At 48.2% G+C, this 21,526-nt stretch overlaps 1 protein-coding gene across 2 annotated transcripts in view; it reads right to left on the bottom strand.

Moving 5' to 3' along the window:
• VANGL1 (VANGL planar cell polarity protein 1) overlaps nt 1-21,526 on the bottom strand; it is a 46,487-nt gene extending 24,961 nt beyond the window's left edge. The window contains exons 1-5 of one of the 2 annotated variants that reach the window (XM_063351656.1): nt 21,413-21,490; nt 13,454-13,625; nt 12,436-12,727; nt 10,503-10,629; nt 7,117-7,724 (exon numbers count right to left, since the gene is read on the bottom strand). In XM_063351656.1, coding sequence (XP_063207726.1) covers nt 7,117-7,724; nt 10,503-10,629; nt 12,436-12,518 — 818 coding nt within the window. In that variant the 5' untranslated portion in view covers nt 12,519-12,727; nt 13,454-13,625; nt 21,413-21,490. Of the gene's footprint in view, nt 1-7,116; nt 7,725-10,502; nt 10,630-12,435; nt 12,728-13,453; nt 13,626-21,412 lie in introns of both variants that reach the window. The other variant, XM_063351665.1, reaches the window with a different exon arrangement.

The following is a 21,526-nucleotide window of genomic DNA, read 5'->3' as shown; positions in this document are numbered from 1 at the left end:
GATGAAACCAACGGCACTTCCTCCACACCATCTCTTTCAGAAGGACGAAGCCTCGCAGCTCCCGTCTGGGAGCAAGTAATACCATACTAGCAAGGGGGATTAATAATTGACAGCAGGCCCTTCACTTACAAGTAGGCTTGTAAACTTTTAAAGTATTAAGTATTCCAAAAATGTGAGACCGCTCCAGGGTATAACAATCACCCTGCACCACTCGCCAGTGCTGCCTGGTGCATCTGCAGGAGCACAATACGACTGGTACCCGGGCTGTGGTCTGCTACACTCAACTCCACGCTCCTTCTGCTGAAAAGGAGAGGAGAGGTGGTGTGTGCGCAAGGGGGGGATCAAAGATCAAGAAAAGCATATGCAGAAAGGCAAGAGGCTAGGAAAACACGCTCCTTTCAGAAAAGCGGGGCCCTCCCAGGCTTTGGAGACAGGCTTTACCACATCAGAAACTCCCAGATGAGTTGTGCATGCAGTCAGATACTGACAGTCCACCCTAGACTTTCCCCTCCCCTCTAATGAGAAGCACCTGGCACTTCTGGAGTCTGGCTGTTCACTACTGTCACAAACAAACATCCTCTTAATGAGGTGTTGCTCTGACCTGAGTAAGATGTCCTATCTGGTCTCTGCTGACAACGCACCCCATGCGCCATCAGCCAGATCCTCGTAAAACAGAACAAGGCACAGCTCCCGTAGCTCATCTGGAGCATCAAAGGAGACTGCACCCTGCTCAGCAGGCAACAGCACACATTTTTTTTTTTTTTTTTTTTCTTTTCTTACGAGGCTACTGGAAAATTCCCTTCTGCAATTCCATGGGTACCCTCACAGCAAGAGCAATCAGGTGGAGCGCTCTCTGCAGCACCATCCTCCTGCAGGACTCCATGGAATGGGGTGTTTGAAGGGTGTTAATGCTCAACTGCCCATACCACACAGCTGTGGACAGAGAGTTCTGCAAGCTCAGGAATGGGAGCATGGAGATGCAGCCCAGCTGCGGAGATCATGAGTTGCAAAAAGGTGGTTGTAAACACCCAGTTATGTGAAGTGCTGCTGGAAGGACATTGCCTCGGAGGTCACAAGTCTGACACCTCTCAGTTAGTGCTAAAGAAACTGCTCTGGAGCAGACAGCTCAGCTTCTTCAGGAGCTTCACACTTGCAGATGCAATTAACACCCATTCAGCCAGCTATCCCAGAACTTCTTGGGAGGAGAGACTATTTAATGCTGGTGCTCATCAGGTTTGGTGATAGGCAGGGGGATGGTGGAGGGACAGTCACACAAACGCTCATCAGGATGCCTTGTACAGATTTCAGGACAGAAAAAAAAAACCGCATTCAGGAATGAGGCTAATTTTACACAGGCTCAAGGCTCCGGCGACAGAACTGCTCTGAAAAGTCGTTGGTCCATGGAACATGTTGTTCTAAGAAGCTCCTGTAATCAAGGCAGCAGGACAGTTAACAAGATGTTTTGCTACAGAACAAGATAAAAACTCATCAGCTCAATCTCTTTCATCACAGTGTTTATCACTGTGGAAGATGGTGAAGGCTGAAGAAACCCCAAGGAGAAAGGAGGATCAGTGTAATTCCTGCAGGCCCTGGGAATGCAGACCAAGCAAACTGCACGCAGGGGAGAAGGCACAAGCCCAGAGTGCCTCCAGCAGGGTTTAGCTGGGCAGGTACAGCATCGCACCAATGCTGGTGTTCCACTGCTCACCACCCGACCGGAAACAGAAATAGCCCACAAGTGCATGGGATCAGTCACACTAGGAATGACCAATGTAATTAGACACACCTTCTGAAGTACCCTCACCAGAAGACAGCAAGATTTCAGCAGCTCTCGCCTCAGGCAAGAGGTCCAGTTTCTTGAACCCATGGTTAAGCTGATACATTTCACCACACTAGAAACAGAAAACAAAGATGCCTATATGCCGTGGAAGCTTTCCTTTTTTGGGGGTAGGGAGATGTTAGGACAGCTTAACTTAGGCAGAAGTGTTGACACAACTCTAGGCAAGAGTGCTCTGTACACTTCAAATGTTGACCCAGTGCTCTTCAGTAGAAAATTTTCATCCTTGATAAGGGGAGGCATATTCGAGCAACACCTCATTGTTGCAAGATCAGATGTGTGAAGGATACAAATGCAGGCTGGTGTATGAAAAAAAACTTATTCTTACGCCTTAGCCCTCTATGTACTCCCTCAGTAGGGAATATGGCCCCAGTGGCACCGAGGGACACAGACAAGAGAGTGTTCGTCACATTAGATAAGTAAATACCGACAGCCTAGAGACTGCTTTTATAAGCAACAGGTCCGGTAGATATGAGACCGCCAACCCAAAGCAGCTGGGTCTAAAGTGGCATCAGCTTCCACCATGCAATTATGCAATTCTGTTTCAGCTCTGGTTTGTGTTAAAGGTAAGGGCTCACACACCACCTGAGAAACAGCTACGCTGCTGCCTCCAGTTGAGCTGGGAGACAGGCTGAACGTCTTCCCCTTCCACAAAACACATAGGCATCTACTTTGTTTTGTGAGCACGTACAAGCCATGAGAATTCCCAATAGGATATTGATAGCTCCTGCAGGGAAGGTACAGGCCCTTCAGAGACAGGTACCTGTTTTGAGGAAGCAGTTGCTCCCTTCCTGGATTTTTAAACCACAGTTCAGCAAACATCCACCCAAACGCAGACAGGTAACACAGATACGGGCAACGCTCTAACAGACTTTTTCAATACAGAGCTGGTATTTCCGAGTACTAAGCTTCTCTTGGTTAGATGGACAGAGAACATCAACCAGCTCACAGCTGTCTGCAAAAGCCGTACCCTGATTCCAAAGGCATACAAAAGCCTCCCCACTAGATTCCCCACCAGCTGGTTTGTAAAGGCAAAGCCCATGCCAGGAAGGACAGAAAATCAGACTGAAGCCCTCGGTACTTTATACAGCCTGACACATGACAAACTATCATGGCCCCGGCTCCTCATATCCCTACCGCAGGGATGAGCAAAAGGGAGGAGAAAGACCCACTCTCAAACATTTCTAACCTCAGAAAGCCAAGACTATACTAGAACCCAACATCCAGTCTATGTGTAAGATCACTAATTACCAGATATGTTTAAAGCCATTAATTTTCTTGAGCTGGCTAGACTAGCAAAGCTCTAGGGTGGGGAAAGAGCATTCACTGAAGAGGAAGGGGATACGTTTAACACCCTAACTACAGAAGAGGAGGGTTTTCTCCAGCAACATCCTTCCTACACAGTTTCCGAGCCATCCAGAAGGAACTGAACAGGTGCCAGCAGTGTCCCTATCCGCAGGGACAAACCAAAGCCTCAGCTGCAAATCCAAGCCTCAGCTCACAAAACTACCTTACTTCCAACAGAAAAGTTATCTACTGTTGCTCTCCCTCACCTTTGTTTCCCTTTGTTGTTGCTTTCAAAAGTCTCGCCAGCATCCCCACCCAACCTCTCTCGCATTTTCCCAGGCTTGACCTTTCTTGCATCTACTCTATTCCCTGCTCTTTGCTCACACGTACCACCATAAAGCATTCCCCCTGCATGACAACCCTTCCTACCAGGAGCAGCAGAGCAGTCAGCGAGCTGAGACTTGGCACCACATTCACTGGGACTCCAATTTAATTTTTACCTCCCCCCTCCAAGCTCCTGAACCGATGCCAAAGGGAACGCTAGTTTTGGCAGTCAAGCCTCCCAGAAGAAAAGTTACAGCCAAAGTGCTGGGGGTGGGACCAAGGCAGCCTATTAATAGGTTGATTATAATATGAATTTGGGGAACTACTCCCAAATATGCTTACCCTCCTGGACCTAGGGCCCTCAGGGGTGGAGTGGAATACCTAACTCAGCACTTTCAGCTTCTTTGCTGTGTGTGGAGCCAAGGAGGGTGGAAAATCCTGTCTGTACCCTGCCTGGCAAAAGCACGGTTTTCCAGAAGGGTGGCTGGGCTATTTTTTCTTCCCTTCTCTCCCAGAAAGCCTGCTCTCCTCACACTTACATAGCAGCTCCCTCTGCCACATCAGAAAAGATCTAGAATTTGAAAGCTTCCACCTTGGATTAAAAAGGTTATCAACAATTTTCCTGTGAAAAATCCAGAGCTATCCAAGAAGCAACACTGAACAAGACGAGATGTCTCAAGAGCCTTCTTGCCACCAGCTTCTCCGGAGCATGCTGGACTGTTCAGGAAGACAGGCTCCATGGACAGCCAGGGAGCAAAACTTTTAAGGTATTTGGAAGCACGAGGAAAACAAAAAGCTGGACTGAGGCAGCAAGGTTTTGATTTCAGGAGGCAGTCAGATTGCTATACCTGTTAAAGCACGCCTCCTCCTTCCAACTGGCAGCCCACAACATAAGACCCTGTTAAAAGTACTGCAGTGAGGCAAGCATGCATGGTGGCAAATGGAGAGCCCAGAGGCAGCAACAAGTAGTATATGCGTACTCCATACATAGCTACAACCAGCTCTCCAGCACACGCACAAGGCTCCTTCTCCAGTCTTCCTGAATAATCCAAACTGTCCTTCCATGTCTCCACGTTTTCCCACCAACAGACCTCTCATTCCAGCCCTGTGCCTCAGCCAGATCGCCAACCAGAGCAGCCCCTTGTGACCTTGACTGACTATTCACCGACAAGCATGTCAAGACGTTTACGGAAACTTTGCAAAATTATGCTGCAAAGGTGTGCAAAAGTTCCAAAATTTCTCGTGTTTTGCATAAACATCTTGCAATCCTAAATCTTTAGAAGCTGAAGGAGATACATTAATTTCTTAGAGTGCTTACCACATTGGGGCCACGCTCGGTGTCAAGACCAGGAGCTCTTACAATTTACAATGCAAGTAACTCTCCCCATTGGTTGTGGGGGGGAGAGAGGGAGAGAGAGAATGAACTCTCCCTTAGTTGGGAGACACCGCTTGGCCACTGATCAAACCTACACAGTTCTACCTTTACATTAGTAAAGACAGAAACACATACAGGATTCAAAACACACGTCAATAGACGTTACACTCATCTGTCAGAAACTAAGGAAAACGCAACACCGATTCACCATTATTAGACACGCTTGACAAGCCTCTCCGGTAACACAAGATACTGAAGCATCTACATGCTTGCACGGTTTGGATTCAATATGCCAAACAAAATTACAATCAGCTTGCCAACAAATGAGAAGTTATTAATTTTTCATACTTCTCAGATTTCATCCCAAGTTTTACAACAACTCCTTGCTGCCCTCACATCACCCAAGGCACTTCAAAACCTTGCTACAAAGAGAGAACTGGAAAGAACACAGTTTCTAACACATATGCTATTAAATATTTAGGCCTTGATTCTCAAGCAAATTCTTTGCCTCCAATAGCAAGTTTACTTACATGGTTAAAGCCAGGCATGCAGACTTTGGCAGGCATAGGATCTTCATTTCTCTGAACCCAAACCCACAGTCTACCACCAAGCAAACAGCAAACTGTCTCAAAACAAACCTGCACTACGCGGGTGTATAGGTATATACATACACGTATACATAGGTGTACTGAACTTTTTGTGCAGAATTCACTTAGGAGAGAACTGCCCCAGCACACCTCCAGGCGCAAAGCTGTGGCACAGGGGAACTCTTTGGTGGTCATGTCTCCATCTCCCTAGTCTTAAAGGCTATGCTGCATCTGTTGTGTACCACAGAGGAATTTTTAAATTAAAAAAAAATAAAAAATAAATTAGTTTCACAAGAAAACCAGCAGAGATCAGTTGTTTTTTTTTTTTAAACCCTGAAGGTGACCTTTCATCAAGTCAATGGCTGCCCTTTCATTACAGAAAAGGGGCTCTCCTTCACATTTTACAGACAAGGAAAATAATAGCAGAATCCAGATCTATCTCATCCAAAAGGCCTTGAGTTCTTCCACTAAGCCAGAAACAACATCCAGGAGTCAACTCCCAGACTTGAGCTTCAAGCACTAAAATCTGCTTCAAAGCAATTCCAAAGCAGCTAATGGCTGCAGGAGACTGTTCCTACATCCACTTAAACCAGCAGACACTAATCTCTCCATCTGCAATAGATAGGCATGCCATAGGGGTCTGGACAGGATAAGCAGAACAGATGTTTAAGTGCACATACAGTCTGGGGAATCATCTTCAGAGCTCAGCTGCTAGCTTCACGGGGTACAGGAACTGAGAGCTTTCTAGAGAGCTTCACAGGACATGGGAACTAAGGAGACTGAGATACCTGTCCTTTCTTGTACCTTTGCTGAGGGAAGCATTAATCCCAGCAGGAAGGTGGAAGCAGGCATGTATGTGTCATACCTACAGACATTGCACAGCTCCCAAACACTACCAGATCCATCTGACCCAGCAAACCAACCCATACCTATGGCAAAGAGCATCATGCTACAAAAGCAAACCAGGAGCAGCGTAGCGCTGCCAAAAGAAGCACCTACACGTGCCCCAGTACTCATTAGAAATATTATTCCTGAATGCCTGAACTGCTGGGAGATTTTGGCTGGGTCAAGGCAACTGTTTCAGCAGGACTAAACGCTATTTCCCTCAAGCCAACACAAAACCACAGAAAACTGCCGATCTCAGAAACAAGGACACTGGAAGCAGCCTTCAGATCCCACGGTGTAGCTACCTGGCTAAGCCCTTCAAGGTAGCCACAGCCTGTCACAGTAAAAGGCTTCAGAGCACAAACACCTGAACACAAGCACTTCCACTGGCCACGGAAGGCGCACACAGGATCCAAACGACAGTGCTCGATCTGACCCGATGGGATCGTGTTCCTTGTGTGACTCTTGGCTGCACAGGGCAATGAGGACAAATGGATGTTTTCAACAGCACGTTAGGTTGCTGAACGCGTTCTCCCACAGGGCCACTTACTTCTTCCTTCAGCCCAATGACCAGCCTAAAGTTGTCCCATCAGCATTTTTCATTTACAGAAACGCGCAGGACTCCTCTGAAGCAGGGACACCCCTCCCACAGTCGCAGAGGGGAAGAGAAGTTCAGTTTAGTAACTTTGGAGAGCTGCTAGGACTCCCTTGGGGGAGGATTCAAAAACCAACGACGCCACATTTACAAAAGCATTTGATGCTTCACACTACAGCATAGCCACATTTATCTACACCGCTGAACTCAAAGGACTTGTACCTACCTCAAGTGCCCCAAACTGTAGTATCGCGACTCTCCGTCCGTTGACCGAACCACCTTGACAGTGAACATGGGCTGCAGCTGCCGCAGCTCCAGCAGCACAATGGCCAGGTAGTGAATGAAGAGCAGAGCATCCACCAGAGACACCGCATACTGCACTATTCCTTGGTAGTTGGTGTCCTTTGAGTCCAAGATGCGAACACCATAAAAGAGCCAGTAGGAAAACACAAACAGGAATATGAGGACCAACAGAAGGGCCCGAAATACAAACACCCTCGGTATATCTGCCTTAGGCTGACGGAAAAACAGAGCCCAGGTCCCAATCAGAAGAATGAGGAGTTTAAATGCCACAGAGATGAACAGTCCCTCACAGACAGTACCACACGGCTCCAGATCATCCCGCCACAGGATCTGGGGTAACAGAATGAAGGCGATGGGGGTAAGGAAGACAAGGAGTCCAAGAACAGCTGCCACTGTTAAGCCCAGGTAACGTTTGCAGTCCAACCCAACGCTGTCCTCCAGATCCTTACTGATCCGGGCAATGTCCTCCTGGGAAATGCTGTGCTCAGAGGTGCCTGTGATTGCTGTCGTGGTCTCACCCCAGTTGTCATCCTGAGGGAGGAAGAGATAAACAAAAATAATATAGAAACAATCAGGTTATTTTTCCAAGCAAGAAAAACAGACAACCTGGAAGGAAAGATTGTTACAACAGACTTAAGTCCCAGACAAAAAACAACAGCAAAAGCAAAACCCTCAATATATTGAACAATCAACCCTGAAAATTAACAAAAGTTTTGATACAATAGCAACTTGTCCAAACCAGTGACTATAAATGTTAGGTATTAAAAACCTGTAACTGTAGAGCAGGTAGCTCAACTTGCTATGCCACTCACTACCCCAGAGGTTCCTCTTCCAGCGCACTTAACAAGTAATATCACATAACTCTTGGAAACTGCAGTAATCATCAGTTCCCATGTGCAGGGCAAGGACTAGCACTCTTCCAGCCCACAAATTCCGTGGTGCAAGTACACCACAGAAGCACCTGGAAGGGAAACTTTCATTTCAGTGTTTCAAGCCAGTTGTTGTTGTTACACAATCAAAAACATGTTCACACATTATTTTTCCATTCGTAACAGAAGCAACCGCACTTCCAGTAAGTTCCTCCACTTTGTTTTCTTTTATTCTCCTCTACAGTAGCACTGCCCTTAATAGCTGACATATTCTAAAAAAAGTTTGGTTAAACCAACAAACCATAGGTGATTTAAGAGAATATTTTCAGGTATGGGGCTTTAAATTCAGAGGATCCTAGACTACCTAGTAGCTCTAGTATTAAGAGCCCATGACAACGTCAGAAGCCACTCAGCCATAAGTAAGCTTACCTGAAACACAGCCGCCATACAGTCAAGCTTCAGATTACATTATGTTTTCTGAAAGTCTCATTTCTTCCCTAGTTTATATCAGAGGACTTCTGCAAGCTAGTTTTCCCATCCCGCGATGCCTCCAATTGCTCTTTACTGGTGCTGGCACAGCCAAAGAGTTCCACTGACATGTACGGATTTGACTCACAGCTGCTGCTGCTCGAGTGACTCATGCACATGAAGACTCCTGATGCTTCCCACAAACACACACCAAACAGCAGCAATGCATGTGCTTTGTTGCTTGGCACCTGACGCCTTTGTAGCTTCAACGCTCATTCATTTCTCTTCCTCCTATTCTTCTGAGTGTACCTGCCTTCAGCCTGTGTCATTAATAGGACTGATACCTTCCTCCAGACTTCTGCAGCTACACATGCCGACTGAAGCATTTTGTTTTAAAGAAACAGGCGTCATTTTAAACCTTTATTCACTTATTTAAAAGAGTTAGAGGAAAGCCTTCAAGAACCTTCAGGAAAGGAGCAGACAGAGGCAGCACGACTGCTTTGAACAACAGCAGGGATTTAACTTTTAATGCACTCCAAGACACGAATACCTCCCGTGCCTAGAGCAGTAGGGTTTTGAGACAGACCAACCACAAACAGTCAACATCTTGAATTAATATGAGGGGTTTTTTGAGTCACTTCTCACCAAAACAGAGGCCCCATAAGAGATATCTGCACTGTAGTATGTCCTGAAAGGCAGTATAATCTTGTCACGCTTCCCTCTTTGCCAGTGTCTCCAGTAAAGCAATCTAAGCATTTCAACTATTTTATGTATATGTATGAAATAGCTCTGCATAGTTTCCTTCATTTGACAGACTGAGAAAGTGTGCAGAAAAGAGAAGGCACAGAAACACCAGAGCAGCTTAAGGCTACAGCCCAGAAGATAACAGGCAACCCTAGTCCCAGTCTATCCTTTATAACAGCTTTTCACACTTTAAGTGGCAAAAGCAAAAAGTCATGCAGTTACATGGAACCAGGAATCTAAATCTCCAGTGGCACAAAGTTGTTGGACCCAACTCAGGACACCCTGTTCCCTAGAAGAAAAGTCTTGCTCATGCATCAGCTTATTTTGCTTTGACTTTAATTCACATCGAGGAGGTCTGCATGAAAATAAGGGCTAAAGAATTCACCAGCACCTTTAGATCTATTCAAAGTAGTATCTGGGATTCATGAAAACAAGCATCCGAATACAGAATACCAAATGGCAATACCTGAAGTGAGCCCACCTTGTAGCTACATGAATACTGTTAGAAGTACCACCACACACAATTTGGGTGGAAACTGGGCATATTTATTTTTTTTTTTTTGAATGGGCAGAGGTGGAGCCCCACAGCCAAGGATTAACACACCCCAAATCCAAGCCAGGAGGCACCAAAACATCCTGCTTTCCGTCTTGCAGCATCAGCCATTCTTTGAAAATGAATGTGCACCTTCACATCAACTGCTAGAGCAGAGAGAGTACTCTAAAGCCGACATTATTGCATTCTTTATTTAACCCAGTGTTAATATATTAGCTTTCACTGAGTTCACCCTCCTTTCCCAGCTATTTCACATTATTTTTACATTTCTTGCCTCCTTTCCCTACTGGGATCCTGGTCCTAATGTACTTTCCATGATTACCCAGAGCAAATCCTGCTTAAAAACATACAGGTGAAAGGGCTGACCTGAATAATGCATAGCAGGATGATAGAAACAAGATGATTCTATAGAGCTTGGCAGATGACGCTTTGGAGACAGGGACAAATTAGTGCCCCAAGAGTTGTCACATCAGCACTGGTGCTGTCAGAAATAACGCTCTCAGAAAAAGACAAAGTTGATTGAGACCTTGACTTTATGCATGAATAAAGGGTGCCCGTAAATCGTGATTCTTTATTAACAGCATATGAGCAACACTATTTTCTATTCATGTGCCAGTACGTCATACGCTCTGTTCCATAAACCACACTCCATGTTAGCTTTCCCTCCCTCCTTACCTGGCCCTCCTCCGCCCGAGAGGCATCGTTCCCAAGCAGCGGCTCTGCAGGAGGTGTCTGGATAGTGACAGACTTCTCAGACCGACTGCCATCTTTGCTTCGTGGCGATTTGTGCCTGTCCCGACTCCTTTTCCAAACAGAGCAAGAAGAGAACAACATTACCAGGTAGTTTCTGGCGCAGGGCCTGGAATCTGCTACACCTCAAGCTGCGGCAGGTGCCCTAAGCATTAGGTTGTAGTCATGCTTGCCCTTCTCTTGATCAATATTTACCCAATCTATGACAAAACAAGCTTTGCAAGAGCTAGAAAGGGACCTTGCCCAGAGCTGCCTACAGCCTGGTGGCTGAGACAGTCTGCCCTCTCAGTGATTGGAGAGGGGAGCAAATGGGACGGGGGTATATCCCCACCACCTCATCTTCTCTTGAAACAGCTTCTGCCAGTGCTGCGCTTCAAAAGGAAGCTCACGTTCTCCCAACAACTGGTAACTCCATTTGGGATTAATTGGTCTACACAGCTCTCTACCTGCAATACAGCATCTCACAGGGAGATGTACAGTTAAAATTGATCAAGACGGCTTTAGTTCCTGCAAAGTAGCCTTAACAACTAGGACTTCAACACTGTAGGACAACTGGTGAAGTTTATTTCGACTGGTTCATAACCTGCAGTTAACCTCTTAGAAAGGCAGCAAGAACATCAAGGGTACCAGGGTAATGCTTACTTCCAGAGTACCCTTTTAGACCTCATTCCTTCTTGTCTGAGAATGTCTCAAGATGAGTTAGGCGCCATCAACCTGCTCACCAAGATTTTCCTCCCCCTTCCTACCCGGATACGAAAGCAGCCTTTGCACCGGAGACCCTCACTGTGCTCAGGGACCAGCTTAAAGCTCAGGAGCATCCAATGTTCCAGATCCGCTCTCTCTATTCCATCTCTCTTGGAATTACCAAAGCCCAAAGGTTTCACAGGATGAGACTCTTCCCTGGTCACAGTAAGAGGCTCTAGGATTTTGAATGTTGCTTTGGGAACTTTGAAGGCATTTTTCCACATGGCATTCTAAACTTCAAAGGGCAATCCATATTGGGGGTGGGGGTGTTAAAGAAGGGAGAAAAGGCAAACAAGAGATGTTTTACTCAATAACTGGACTGCGAGCAAAAAGACTTAATTTCATGGAAGAATTATTTTTCCAACCACACAAGATAATCGCTTCTGAAATGCAAAGTTATTTTGGATCAATTAATTTCTAAGTTGCAAAGACTGTAAGCGGCAAACATTTTGCATGTAAAACTAACGATGATGGAGGGGGGGAAAAAAAAAAAAAAAGGATAATGTTTTCAAATAATCAGAAGTTTTAGAGCAAGATGGTTTTTGAGGCTGCTGAACTACCACAACAGAGAGGACCTGCTACTGAAGTTCAGAAAAGCCTGACTTCTAATCCAATCAATGCTGATATAGGACTTGTTGTGGACTCAAGTACCACTCAAATTCTATCAAAAAACCCCAACACACTAGCAAGAGTAGCCAGGAGGATGGTGGCAAGAGATAGGAAGCCTTATTGTTACACAATAAAGAAATGGCATCAGAAGAGAAAACAAGTGGCAATTATCAGTTTATGAAGTCTGACACACCTTCTTCCCAGAGACTCTACTCATCCCTCGAACTTTAAGAGTGGAGTTAAGTGATTGTTTCCTTCTGCTGGTGCTTTTCTCAATCTTTCTGGCCACACATGACCTCAGAGCGCATCCAACAGGTTGAATATGATCAAATTTGCAGCATTATTACTTCCAGTCTCCTCACTGGGTTCCTCATGAGGACTTTCCGCATGTATCTCCCTCCAGAGTTGTGGCCCCACTGATTTCATCCTAGCTTACAGGTTTTTTCCCCACGGGCCATGGTGCTAGCTTAGAGCAGCAAATAATTAAAAATAAACATTTCCTTACCCTTGTCTGTGGGCTTTTTTGGAGTGACCTGAGTAGTGGGAGTATCCCGAATACGTCGATTCTGTATCCATTGCAGCAGACATTGGGTCTGCACAGAAGGGGCACAGATTTTACTTAGAAGATGAGTTCCTGGTGCTCCTGAGGTGGAGTCCGTGGTAAAAGTGCTTTCCTGGGTACTCTTTGCTTCCCAGTCATCAGTGAGGTCTGGCCCTCGGGGAGCAGGTGAGCTTCATTTACAAGGAATCTGATCGGAGGGGCGGGAAGGGAGGGTGCTTGGCTCCTCACGATCGACCTAAGGAAAAAAAAATGGGCATGGAAGTGCACTCTTAAGCAAAGCAGAACAGCATTCTGACTGCGGCAATTCCTTCACCCTGGTCACACATCACCACTCATCACACTGTGCCCAATCTGCAAGCTTGTCCTGGCCAATATCTCTCCAGTCTAGAGAAATGTATGCATTTGTAGACCTTTGCAAAATAGAGATATGTTATCAGCTTATTTAAAGTCTAGCCCATTCATCTAAAAATCCAGAAGAAACAGTGAAAGTCACTTGGAAAAGACAGTGACTTGGAGAAGGCTCAGCAGCCCAGATACAGCAGTTCACCCCCAGGAAAAAGTACTGGGTTTGACTTCCACACACCCATCTCTTCACCTGTGAAACACACAGCCCAAATACCCCCAGATTCAGAACGCCAGCGTTATAGCCTGTATATAGGATGACTATATAGGTGACTTTCCTAGGAGACACGCAGGAGAGGATCAGACCACCGTGTCTGAACCTTCTTTGTTCTCACAACTGCAAGGTGTGCCCGTTTTACAAGCATTAGTTACTACACAATCAATGGCACTACAAGCACCTCCCCTTCTCTGTAACCTTTGCCTCCAGAAGCTAATTTGGGCCTTGAAGAATTGAATTTTATTAAAAATCATATCTATATATACACATACTAATAACACCGCGGAGAGCTGATTAGAGATCACATCTAGCTTATATGGGCCAACATTTCTTACAACGTACTTCCATTTGGAACAGAAGCTGAAGTCCCATCCGTAAAGGGCAGAAGAGGGTCATGGTTTTTGGAACAGGAGCAGGGCGACACCAGAACAATTCCCAACAGTGACATGTCAAAAAGCCCTTGAACCCTGTGGGGAAGAAGGGTAGACGCCAACCCGCTTTCCAAACCCACATCCTGCATTAGGTGAGAAGAGAAATGGAAAGGAGGGGAGTTAGTCACCGGTTTGGGAAAAATGCATGCAGATGGCAAAGAGGTGCAGACGGACAGGTTGCAGCTATGGACAGAGGTACCTTGTCAGAGCCCAGCATTTGGCACGAAGGAGCACTCTCACGTGCCTCCTGCCCAGGTGATCGCTGCCTCCAGCCAACACTGGTGGAACTGAGGGCTACAGCCATGCTGTACTTTCAGAGCGGGCAAAAGACCGCTTTAAAATTACATTCGATCCCTCCGCTGTTCTCTGCTCACAGCGGTTTTCAAAGCTGTTAGCAATAAACCACTGCTTTCCGCCCTCTCCCTCCCCAAACACAGAGGGACAACAACAGAAGTTGGGCTTTATACTTGGCCAACTATTCTTTCCAGCCATAAGTTTCCTCCACTAACACCTCCAGAAAAGCTCGTAAGCGAGCAGAGAGCTCTACCACACACAAGCCGTGCCAAAGAATGAAGCCTCTTCCCCACAGGGTTCCTTGGCTGGTGGTGCGATCTGCAACGACGTGAAGCAGCATTCCCGCTGCATCGGGAGCTGCAGGTATTTGCACAACGCTTGGGCATGCCAGGGCTTTTGGAAAGAAGGCGGCGGGGGGGGACCTTCTGCGTACATGAATTCCCAGGCTTCTACGGGCATATCATGCCTCGAGGAAGCTCCTTAAAGGCAGCAGAGAATCTAGGAAGGACAAATAAGGATGGGAACATAAGGCCCGGGTTGGGAGGGGAGGAACAAGGATGAATTTAAACACAGCAAGACATAAAGCCAAGGCACGGCACAGTCTGGAAAATGGCATCATTACTGTAGCAGGAATAAAAATCCCCCAGCCTGGGACACATGATGTTAACACTTGTTAACTCCCTCGGCTTGCACACAGCCTGTAGCTTATGGCTCCAGCAATAGACTAGGACTCATTAAACCTGATTTTTACCTCTGTCCTAGGCAACCTTGGAGAAATCCTTCCTCCGTGTCTGTCCTTACCCAACAAACGGAGGGGAGGCCGTCACCCCCCCGCCTTCAAAAAGCACTACGATACCAGTAGAGGAGATGGCTACACAGGACTTTGTAAACATTAGGCATTACAAAACCAAAACACCCCCAGTTGTACAAAAGGTACTATAGGCTTAAACCACTGACTATTTGTGATGTTACTAGAGTCACTTTGAGAACAACCACTGTCTTCACAAATACACACCACCACACTACAGGAACAGGGAAAGCAAGGAGAGCTTTCGGCATCCATCAGTAAGGGTTACGCATTTTTCCTCAGCTTCTAGGAAACTATCAACTCCCAGCCTTCTCCTCTCACCACAGAATTTTTCCCCCCCCAACTCCCAGACAGAAGAATCGGAGCTGAGACAGGGACTGGGAACAGAGCCCCTCTTTCGCCCTCTCTCATCCCCAGCAGCACAGGGTCACCCTTCCCTGGAGATGCCGGAGAACATTTCAGCAGGTAGAAGCTGCTGTGGAAATGCACAGGCTGCCCAGACAGGAATCGGGAGCGAGCGGTGCCCATCTGATGGTGGGTGAAGCAAGGCAGCGCTGGGCACCACGCACAGAAAGCAGACTCATGGGAAGACTAACACAAGAACATCGGGGCAGGCTGGATCATGCCAACTTTCGTTTTCTGTGTAAACAAGAGCAACGGTTTTGACACAGCTCTGTGAAAAGTCAACAAGAAGGGCCCCAAAAAACGTTAAGCCTCCTGGATTGTTGTCAAAAGCAATACGATGAACCTGGGGACTCAACACCACCTCCGGCCCCAGCTGCAGGACACAATGGTGGCTAAATAGATCTTCCTGACAAGGACTGCCAGGAATAAAATACATCTGCCAAACTTCATCTGGAAAAAGCAGAAGACCACTTTGTCTGGTGCCCAACTGAGGCTGACAGTCCACAAAGCTTCCTAGATTTGCCCAACAAAGGATAGCCTAAGCAGAATGAAAAGAAGAAACAAAGGAGGGAGGAGGACAGTCCAAACACACTCCTCATAGCCAAGCCAAGCAGGTTACCTGCCTCCTGGTCTATTTTACAAAAGAAGGGCACCAGCCTTAGCCCAGAAAAGCTTCTGGAACCACTGGGGAAGAAGTAGGGAGGGGACCGAAAGACAACTAATATGCTAAACTACATGTCTGGGTTGGAGCTTTCACCAGCATAGACAGAAGGCAACCCTGGTTTAGCCACCACTCCAACAGCGCCCACCACTAGAGCCTGAGCAAAGGTAGAGAAGACAAGCTGTACATGTATCCTACATAGTTTGGATATGATTGTGCTAAGCGCAGTCTTCAAATACCTCCACTACTAAATCACGATTAACGATGATTCTTACCCTACCCCTCTGGGCAAGGACATCTTAGTTTGGGGTTGTTTGGCCTGGAGAAGAGAAGCCTCTGGAGAGATCTTATTGCAGCCTTTCAGTACTTAAAGGGGGCCTACAGGAAAGATGAGGAGGGACTTTTTAGCACGGCCTGTTGCGACAGGGCAAGGGGTAATGGCTTTAAACTAAAAGAGGGTAGACTTAGGCTAGATATAAGGAAGAAATTTTTTTACAACGAGGATGATGAAATACTGGACCAGGTTGCCCAGAGAGGTGGTAGATGCCCCATCCCTGGACACCTTCAAGGTCAAGTTGGACGGGGCTCTGAGCAACCTAATCTAGTTGAAGATGTTCCTGCCCACTGCAGGGAAGGTTGGACTAGATGATCTTCCAACCCAAACCATTCTGTGATTCTAACTGTGCTGCATAAAGGAGCAGCCCCATCCCTCCACAAACAAGTGTGAATTGAGAGCCCAATTTAGCCAATTGAAACGGCTTCACAATAGATCATTACATCTTGCAGGATGCCACCGAAGGCATGGTCTGTTTGCAGAGCTTCTGGCCCTGTGTGAACGCAAGCTCCTCCAGCCTGAGCATACAGCTGCACTGTATTTTGGCATTGACAAGAAAGCCGGTGTAAGTAGCTTCCACCTCCACACCATGGTTCACCACTCTCGGTTGTGTCAACACAATTCTCAGTGAGCAAACAGCACCGCTGGAAAACAAAACAACAAAAAACCTCCTTTTCTCCCCCTCGCCACGCTTTTGTCTCGGATCCTTTCCGCAACCTAGTTCACAGCACAGCCCCAAGCAGCAAAACCAACACCAGGGTGAACAGCAGCGCAAGCGAACAGCTAGAGGGGAGATGGGAATGCCTCCTCCGCTCCAACCACGGCAATTGTGTGTCTGCACACACCAAGCACTTTGCTCCCACTAGGGCCGGCTCTCTCACTTTGCCTTTCCCTTACTCACCAACGACAGAAGGATGCGAAGTACTAGATGGGAAACAACGCCAAGGACCCCCCAGAGGAAATTTTGGGACCCTATTCTGGCAAGGATGGCCGCATCCTGCACGACAGTGGAGAAATTTAGTTACTCCTCAATACCACAGACATCACTGTAATTACAGTTTCTACGCAGCTACACAACTCATTGTAACTCCCTCTTTTCATATGCTCATAAATCTCCAAAAAGAGTCCTTTTGAATTGCTATTTTCCATGCTGGGAGCCCAATCCCATCTCCAATGAAGTTCGCTTTGTGATCGTCTTCAAGGGAGCGCAGTTTGGCTCCCAGCCCAAGGGAAATTTAAAAGAGCAAGTTACATCTTTAAATCAAAGAGGGCAGACGCAAACAAGAGCGCTCTTTTACATCCCATGCTTTCCCGATGGATTTTCCCCTGTGAAGTTGAGGCAAATAACTCCAAAGCAGCTCAGCTTTGAAATCCTTGTCTGTACAGTTCCAATCTTACTCCGTTTAAATCTTGCCATCAATTAGAGTTGATTTACCAGTCAGTTCATGAAGTTACCTATATTTGGCAGTGCCATCTGGAGCACAAGCGGCCACAAGTGTCCGCAAGGATGTGCGCACACTCGGCTCCGTACACTGTCGGCCTCCCTTGTTAAACAGCACCAGCTGTCTACAGGGTAACGGGTGCCCACGAGCTATCGCGCTGTGAAATCCTTTTTTCTCCGCTTAGTGAAACGAAGAGCTTTGCAAATTAAACACGCAGAACCCCAAGAGCTAAGCTATGGGACACCGTTAGGGTTCAAGAGTAAAACTAATTAAAAGACGGCTAAGCAGCGAGGAAGCCTTCCAACTCTGGCATTAACTCGGCTGCACGGTATGGCTGCAGCATATTCCTATTATTCACCTCAGAAAAACGAGAAGTTGCGTAACATGCCGTGTTCAACTGCATATATAGGCAAGACCTATGAGCAATGCCACAGGAACCTTTTGCTTTTGAATTTCCTGAGATGGCCCCAACCCAGCAATTTGATCTGTAAGCACAGAAGCTCACCCAAGCTGATCTACTCGCAGAGCCAACGCTTTCCATTTTAACAGCCAACAATCTTTGGGAAAGAAGGCTTTTCCAAAAGCCTTCTATTTATTTTTGCATGTTACTAAATACAGTTCATTTTTGCCTTAAATATATATATATAAACCAGGACTTTTACTCTACAGCAGTGGCTCTTGATTTGCAGGCCCCTCATCCTAAAAAAATGTTTAGTAGTCAGCAAATTCAAGCCCTCTAGCAATAGGTTCTCTTTTCTTTTGCTTCTCAGAGGCTTCTTCGAAATTCCCTCAGGAATTCCCAGCCCCTAGGCTGAGAACCATCAGTCCATGACATGGACATTTCAAAAAGAAAAGTCACTCGGTTTATTGAAGCAATCCACCTGCACATTTAATCAGAACATGCAACAACACAGGCCTGAAAACATTGCGAGGCTGTTTCAATTGACAACAGAAATGTCTGGCCAAAACCACCGCCCAACCAAGCGGTGTTTCCAAGTCGTAAGCCCCAGCCTCCTGCCTCCCTGACGCACAGCTGGAAGTTGGAAAGTCCTCCGCGTGGGACCGAACAGTGAAGCACCTCCTTGGAGGATGCCCTTTGCCTACTCCAAGAAGCTGCACTGTCCAACTTTTTGAAGCACAGCCAGCTTTCAAGTCTATCATGCAAATTATACCTCAGCTGCCATCCTGTCAGACTGGTGAAAGCTTGCGCTTCCTCGCTCGTATGTCTCTCCGGAGTTGCTAGACCTTCAAGTCCACCAGAGCCAGGCAACGTGGCAGAAGGTATTGTGACCTCACGATACTAGAGCAGCTGGGACTGTGCACAGGAACGTAGGTTTCCATACTGACATTTACAGCCCTACGGCCTTACTGAAACGAACAGGGGAAAGGCTCGTGCAAGACTCTTCAGGCTCTGCCTATCCACGCAGGCAGCACCTGTACCTTATTTTCAAAGTTTACTTCTCACCACAGCACCTAGACACTGAGATAGTATTAAAGGCTATAAACTACAAAAGGCTTCTCTGCTGAAAGTGCATCCCCTCCTTTAGGATACTGCATGTCTTCCTGCATTTTCTATTTGAACTTAAAATGAAAAAGAAGTCTACAGACCCTGATCAAATCCCCAGTACACAACATAGTCGGACTCTACAGTCTCCCTCTACCTCCCTCCTCCTGCTCAATCCTGTAAAAAGGCAATGACGTTCTGACCTCGCAAGGAGAAAGGGCAAGGGTGTTGACCCCTAAGGACCACTGTTTTTCAATTTGACCCAAATCAGAGAATTCTGCAGTAAAAGCTAATGAGAAATTAAAAGAAGTCCTAAGATAGTTTTCACAAGGGTTCATCTCCTCCTTCCACCAAATTCCCCAGTGACGGTACCAGATATGGAGCAAGATGACACTTGCTGTTTCCTACCAGCAGAACTGGACATCACAATTCTCCACTCGGGTCTGCCTCTCAGGTCCCTGCGCAGCACAACGTGCCCTGTAGCAGCGCACAGCCATGTTTCTGGAACCATTCTTCACTTTGGTTGTCAGAGATAGGGTCGGAAGGAGGGCAGGCTACCACAACAATACGACATGCAGCTTTGCTAGGACAGTGGCAGTCATCTTGGTAACATTTTCCTAGTACCGTATCCTGGTTTCCCAGGGATACAAGCCCTCCCTAGGTGCACATATCCATAAGACAAGGGCCACCAAGAACACTGCCATGACTAACCAAAACCAGAGGGCAAGCAACAGCCACAGGGAGCTGCTGGCCAGTGACCGTGGGCAGCTGGCTACTTGCCTGGGTGGTTCTGACACAGGCTGGAATCCTTCCAAAAATTTCAGCTCATAGGAAGCATTCCTAAGGGAGGCTTTCTGTCAGACTCTCTTCACCCTTTTTTTTTTTTTTTCAAAATTAACATGTGAAATGATCACTGAGCTGACACTGGCCCCATAGTTGTGGCAAGCTATACAGCCAAGCCCCAGAGGGGGAAAAGAGCCAAGCATGTCAAAATGAAGCTTTTCAAAGATGGCAAAGCATTGCTGAAGCTCTCTTCTCCGTAACTCTTCTCCTCAAAGTCAGGATGCCCTGGTGATAGGCTCACAGAATACACTCCACAACATCCTAATTTGCTCTTCCAGCCAGTATGACTTAATTTCTTAACTCTTTATAGCTGCAAAGATCTTGTGGGCAAGTCATTATTGACAAACTTGGTGCCAAAAAAATCCACCGCTTCAAACAGCCGCAGAACTGCTAAGTCTGCCTCCCCTGACCAAAACCCTGCCAACAAGTCATTTATGCTTCCAGAGACCCTACAGTCAAGGCGTTCTCTTGTCATGAGAGAGTCAGTTTACAACCTTGATGGTCTTCTAAATAAGAAAGCAATATCGCTTCACAGCGGCTCTCCAAAGCGTGCCACGACTGACGCTGAAGAGCTAAGGCAATAGCTTTGCCCTCTGTTGGGCGCCCTCAGCAGCGTGCAGGCACCCATCCCATCCCATCCCATCCCGGGCCAGCACTGCCAAGGCGCAGGAGGAGACCCCCCCTCTCCCTGCCTGTGGCTGGAGCAGATTTATCTCCGGCCGTGCGAGATGGACCTTCCTTCCCCACGCCGTAACTTGCTGAACGGAAAGAACCGTTCAGTCCTGCGAGCCCGGGGCTTCAGGCATCGCTTCAGCGGCCAAGCCCGCTTCCCGGCCGAGAAGCGCCACCCTTGTCCTCTCTCCCTCTCCCTGGCAGTGACCCCGGTGCTGCCCGGCGGGGTGAGCCCGGGCATAAAGCAGCTTCTTCCACACGGCCTGGAGAGGCGAGGCACCAGCAGAGCCATCGCACCGGCGCGGACTCACCCGTGCTGGCGCACGAACCTTTTGGGGGTTCCTCCAAAGGCCAGGCTGGACAGAGGAGCTGCCGCCCCCCCCCCCGGGGCTACACCCACGTCCCCCGACGGCGTTTAAGGGTTTTTACCCCGGGGAGCGGAGATCTCTCCCGCCCGCGGCATCGTAGCCGGGACCCGCCGCCCCGGCAGCCTCCCCGCGGGGGAGGGCAGCGCCGAGGCTGCCCGGCAGAGCCCCGGGACGGCAGGAGGGAGGCCCGGCGGCCGCCCCCGCCCGCCTTCCCCCTCCGCCCAGCTACGGCAACCGGCCCCCAAGGCAGCCGCCCCGGAAAGCGCCGGGCAGGGGGTGCGGAGAGGCAGCGGGCTCCCCCCCGGCAGCCGGCACCGCCGAAGCCCAGCCGGGCTCTCAGTCCCCCGCTCCCCGGCCGGGGGACGGACCTCTGCCGCCGGGCTCGGGAGCGGAGGGGGCTGCCCCATCGCTGCTCCCGGGCACCCCGGGGCAGAGCGGCGGGGTCCCGGCGGCGGGAGGGCGTGGTGGAGGGCAGCGCCGCCGCCCCCCGCACACGGACGGACAGACAGGCAAACAAACAGACCGACAGACGGACTCACCTCCCTGCCGCGGCCGCCCCATGCCGCTCCCGGCACCGACCCGCCGCACCCCGCCGCCTTCCCCCGGCGGCGGCCGCCGTCGCTGCTGCTGCCGCCGCTTTCCGCTTCCTGTGC

Source organism: Chroicocephalus ridibundus, chromosome 1 (genome assembly GCF_963924245.1).
Source record: "Chroicocephalus ridibundus chromosome 1, bChrRid1.1, whole genome shotgun sequence".
Lineage (NCBI taxonomy): Eukaryota > Metazoa > Chordata > Aves > Charadriiformes > Laridae > Chroicocephalus > Chroicocephalus ridibundus.
This window is presented reverse-complemented; position numbering and strand designations above follow the sequence as displayed.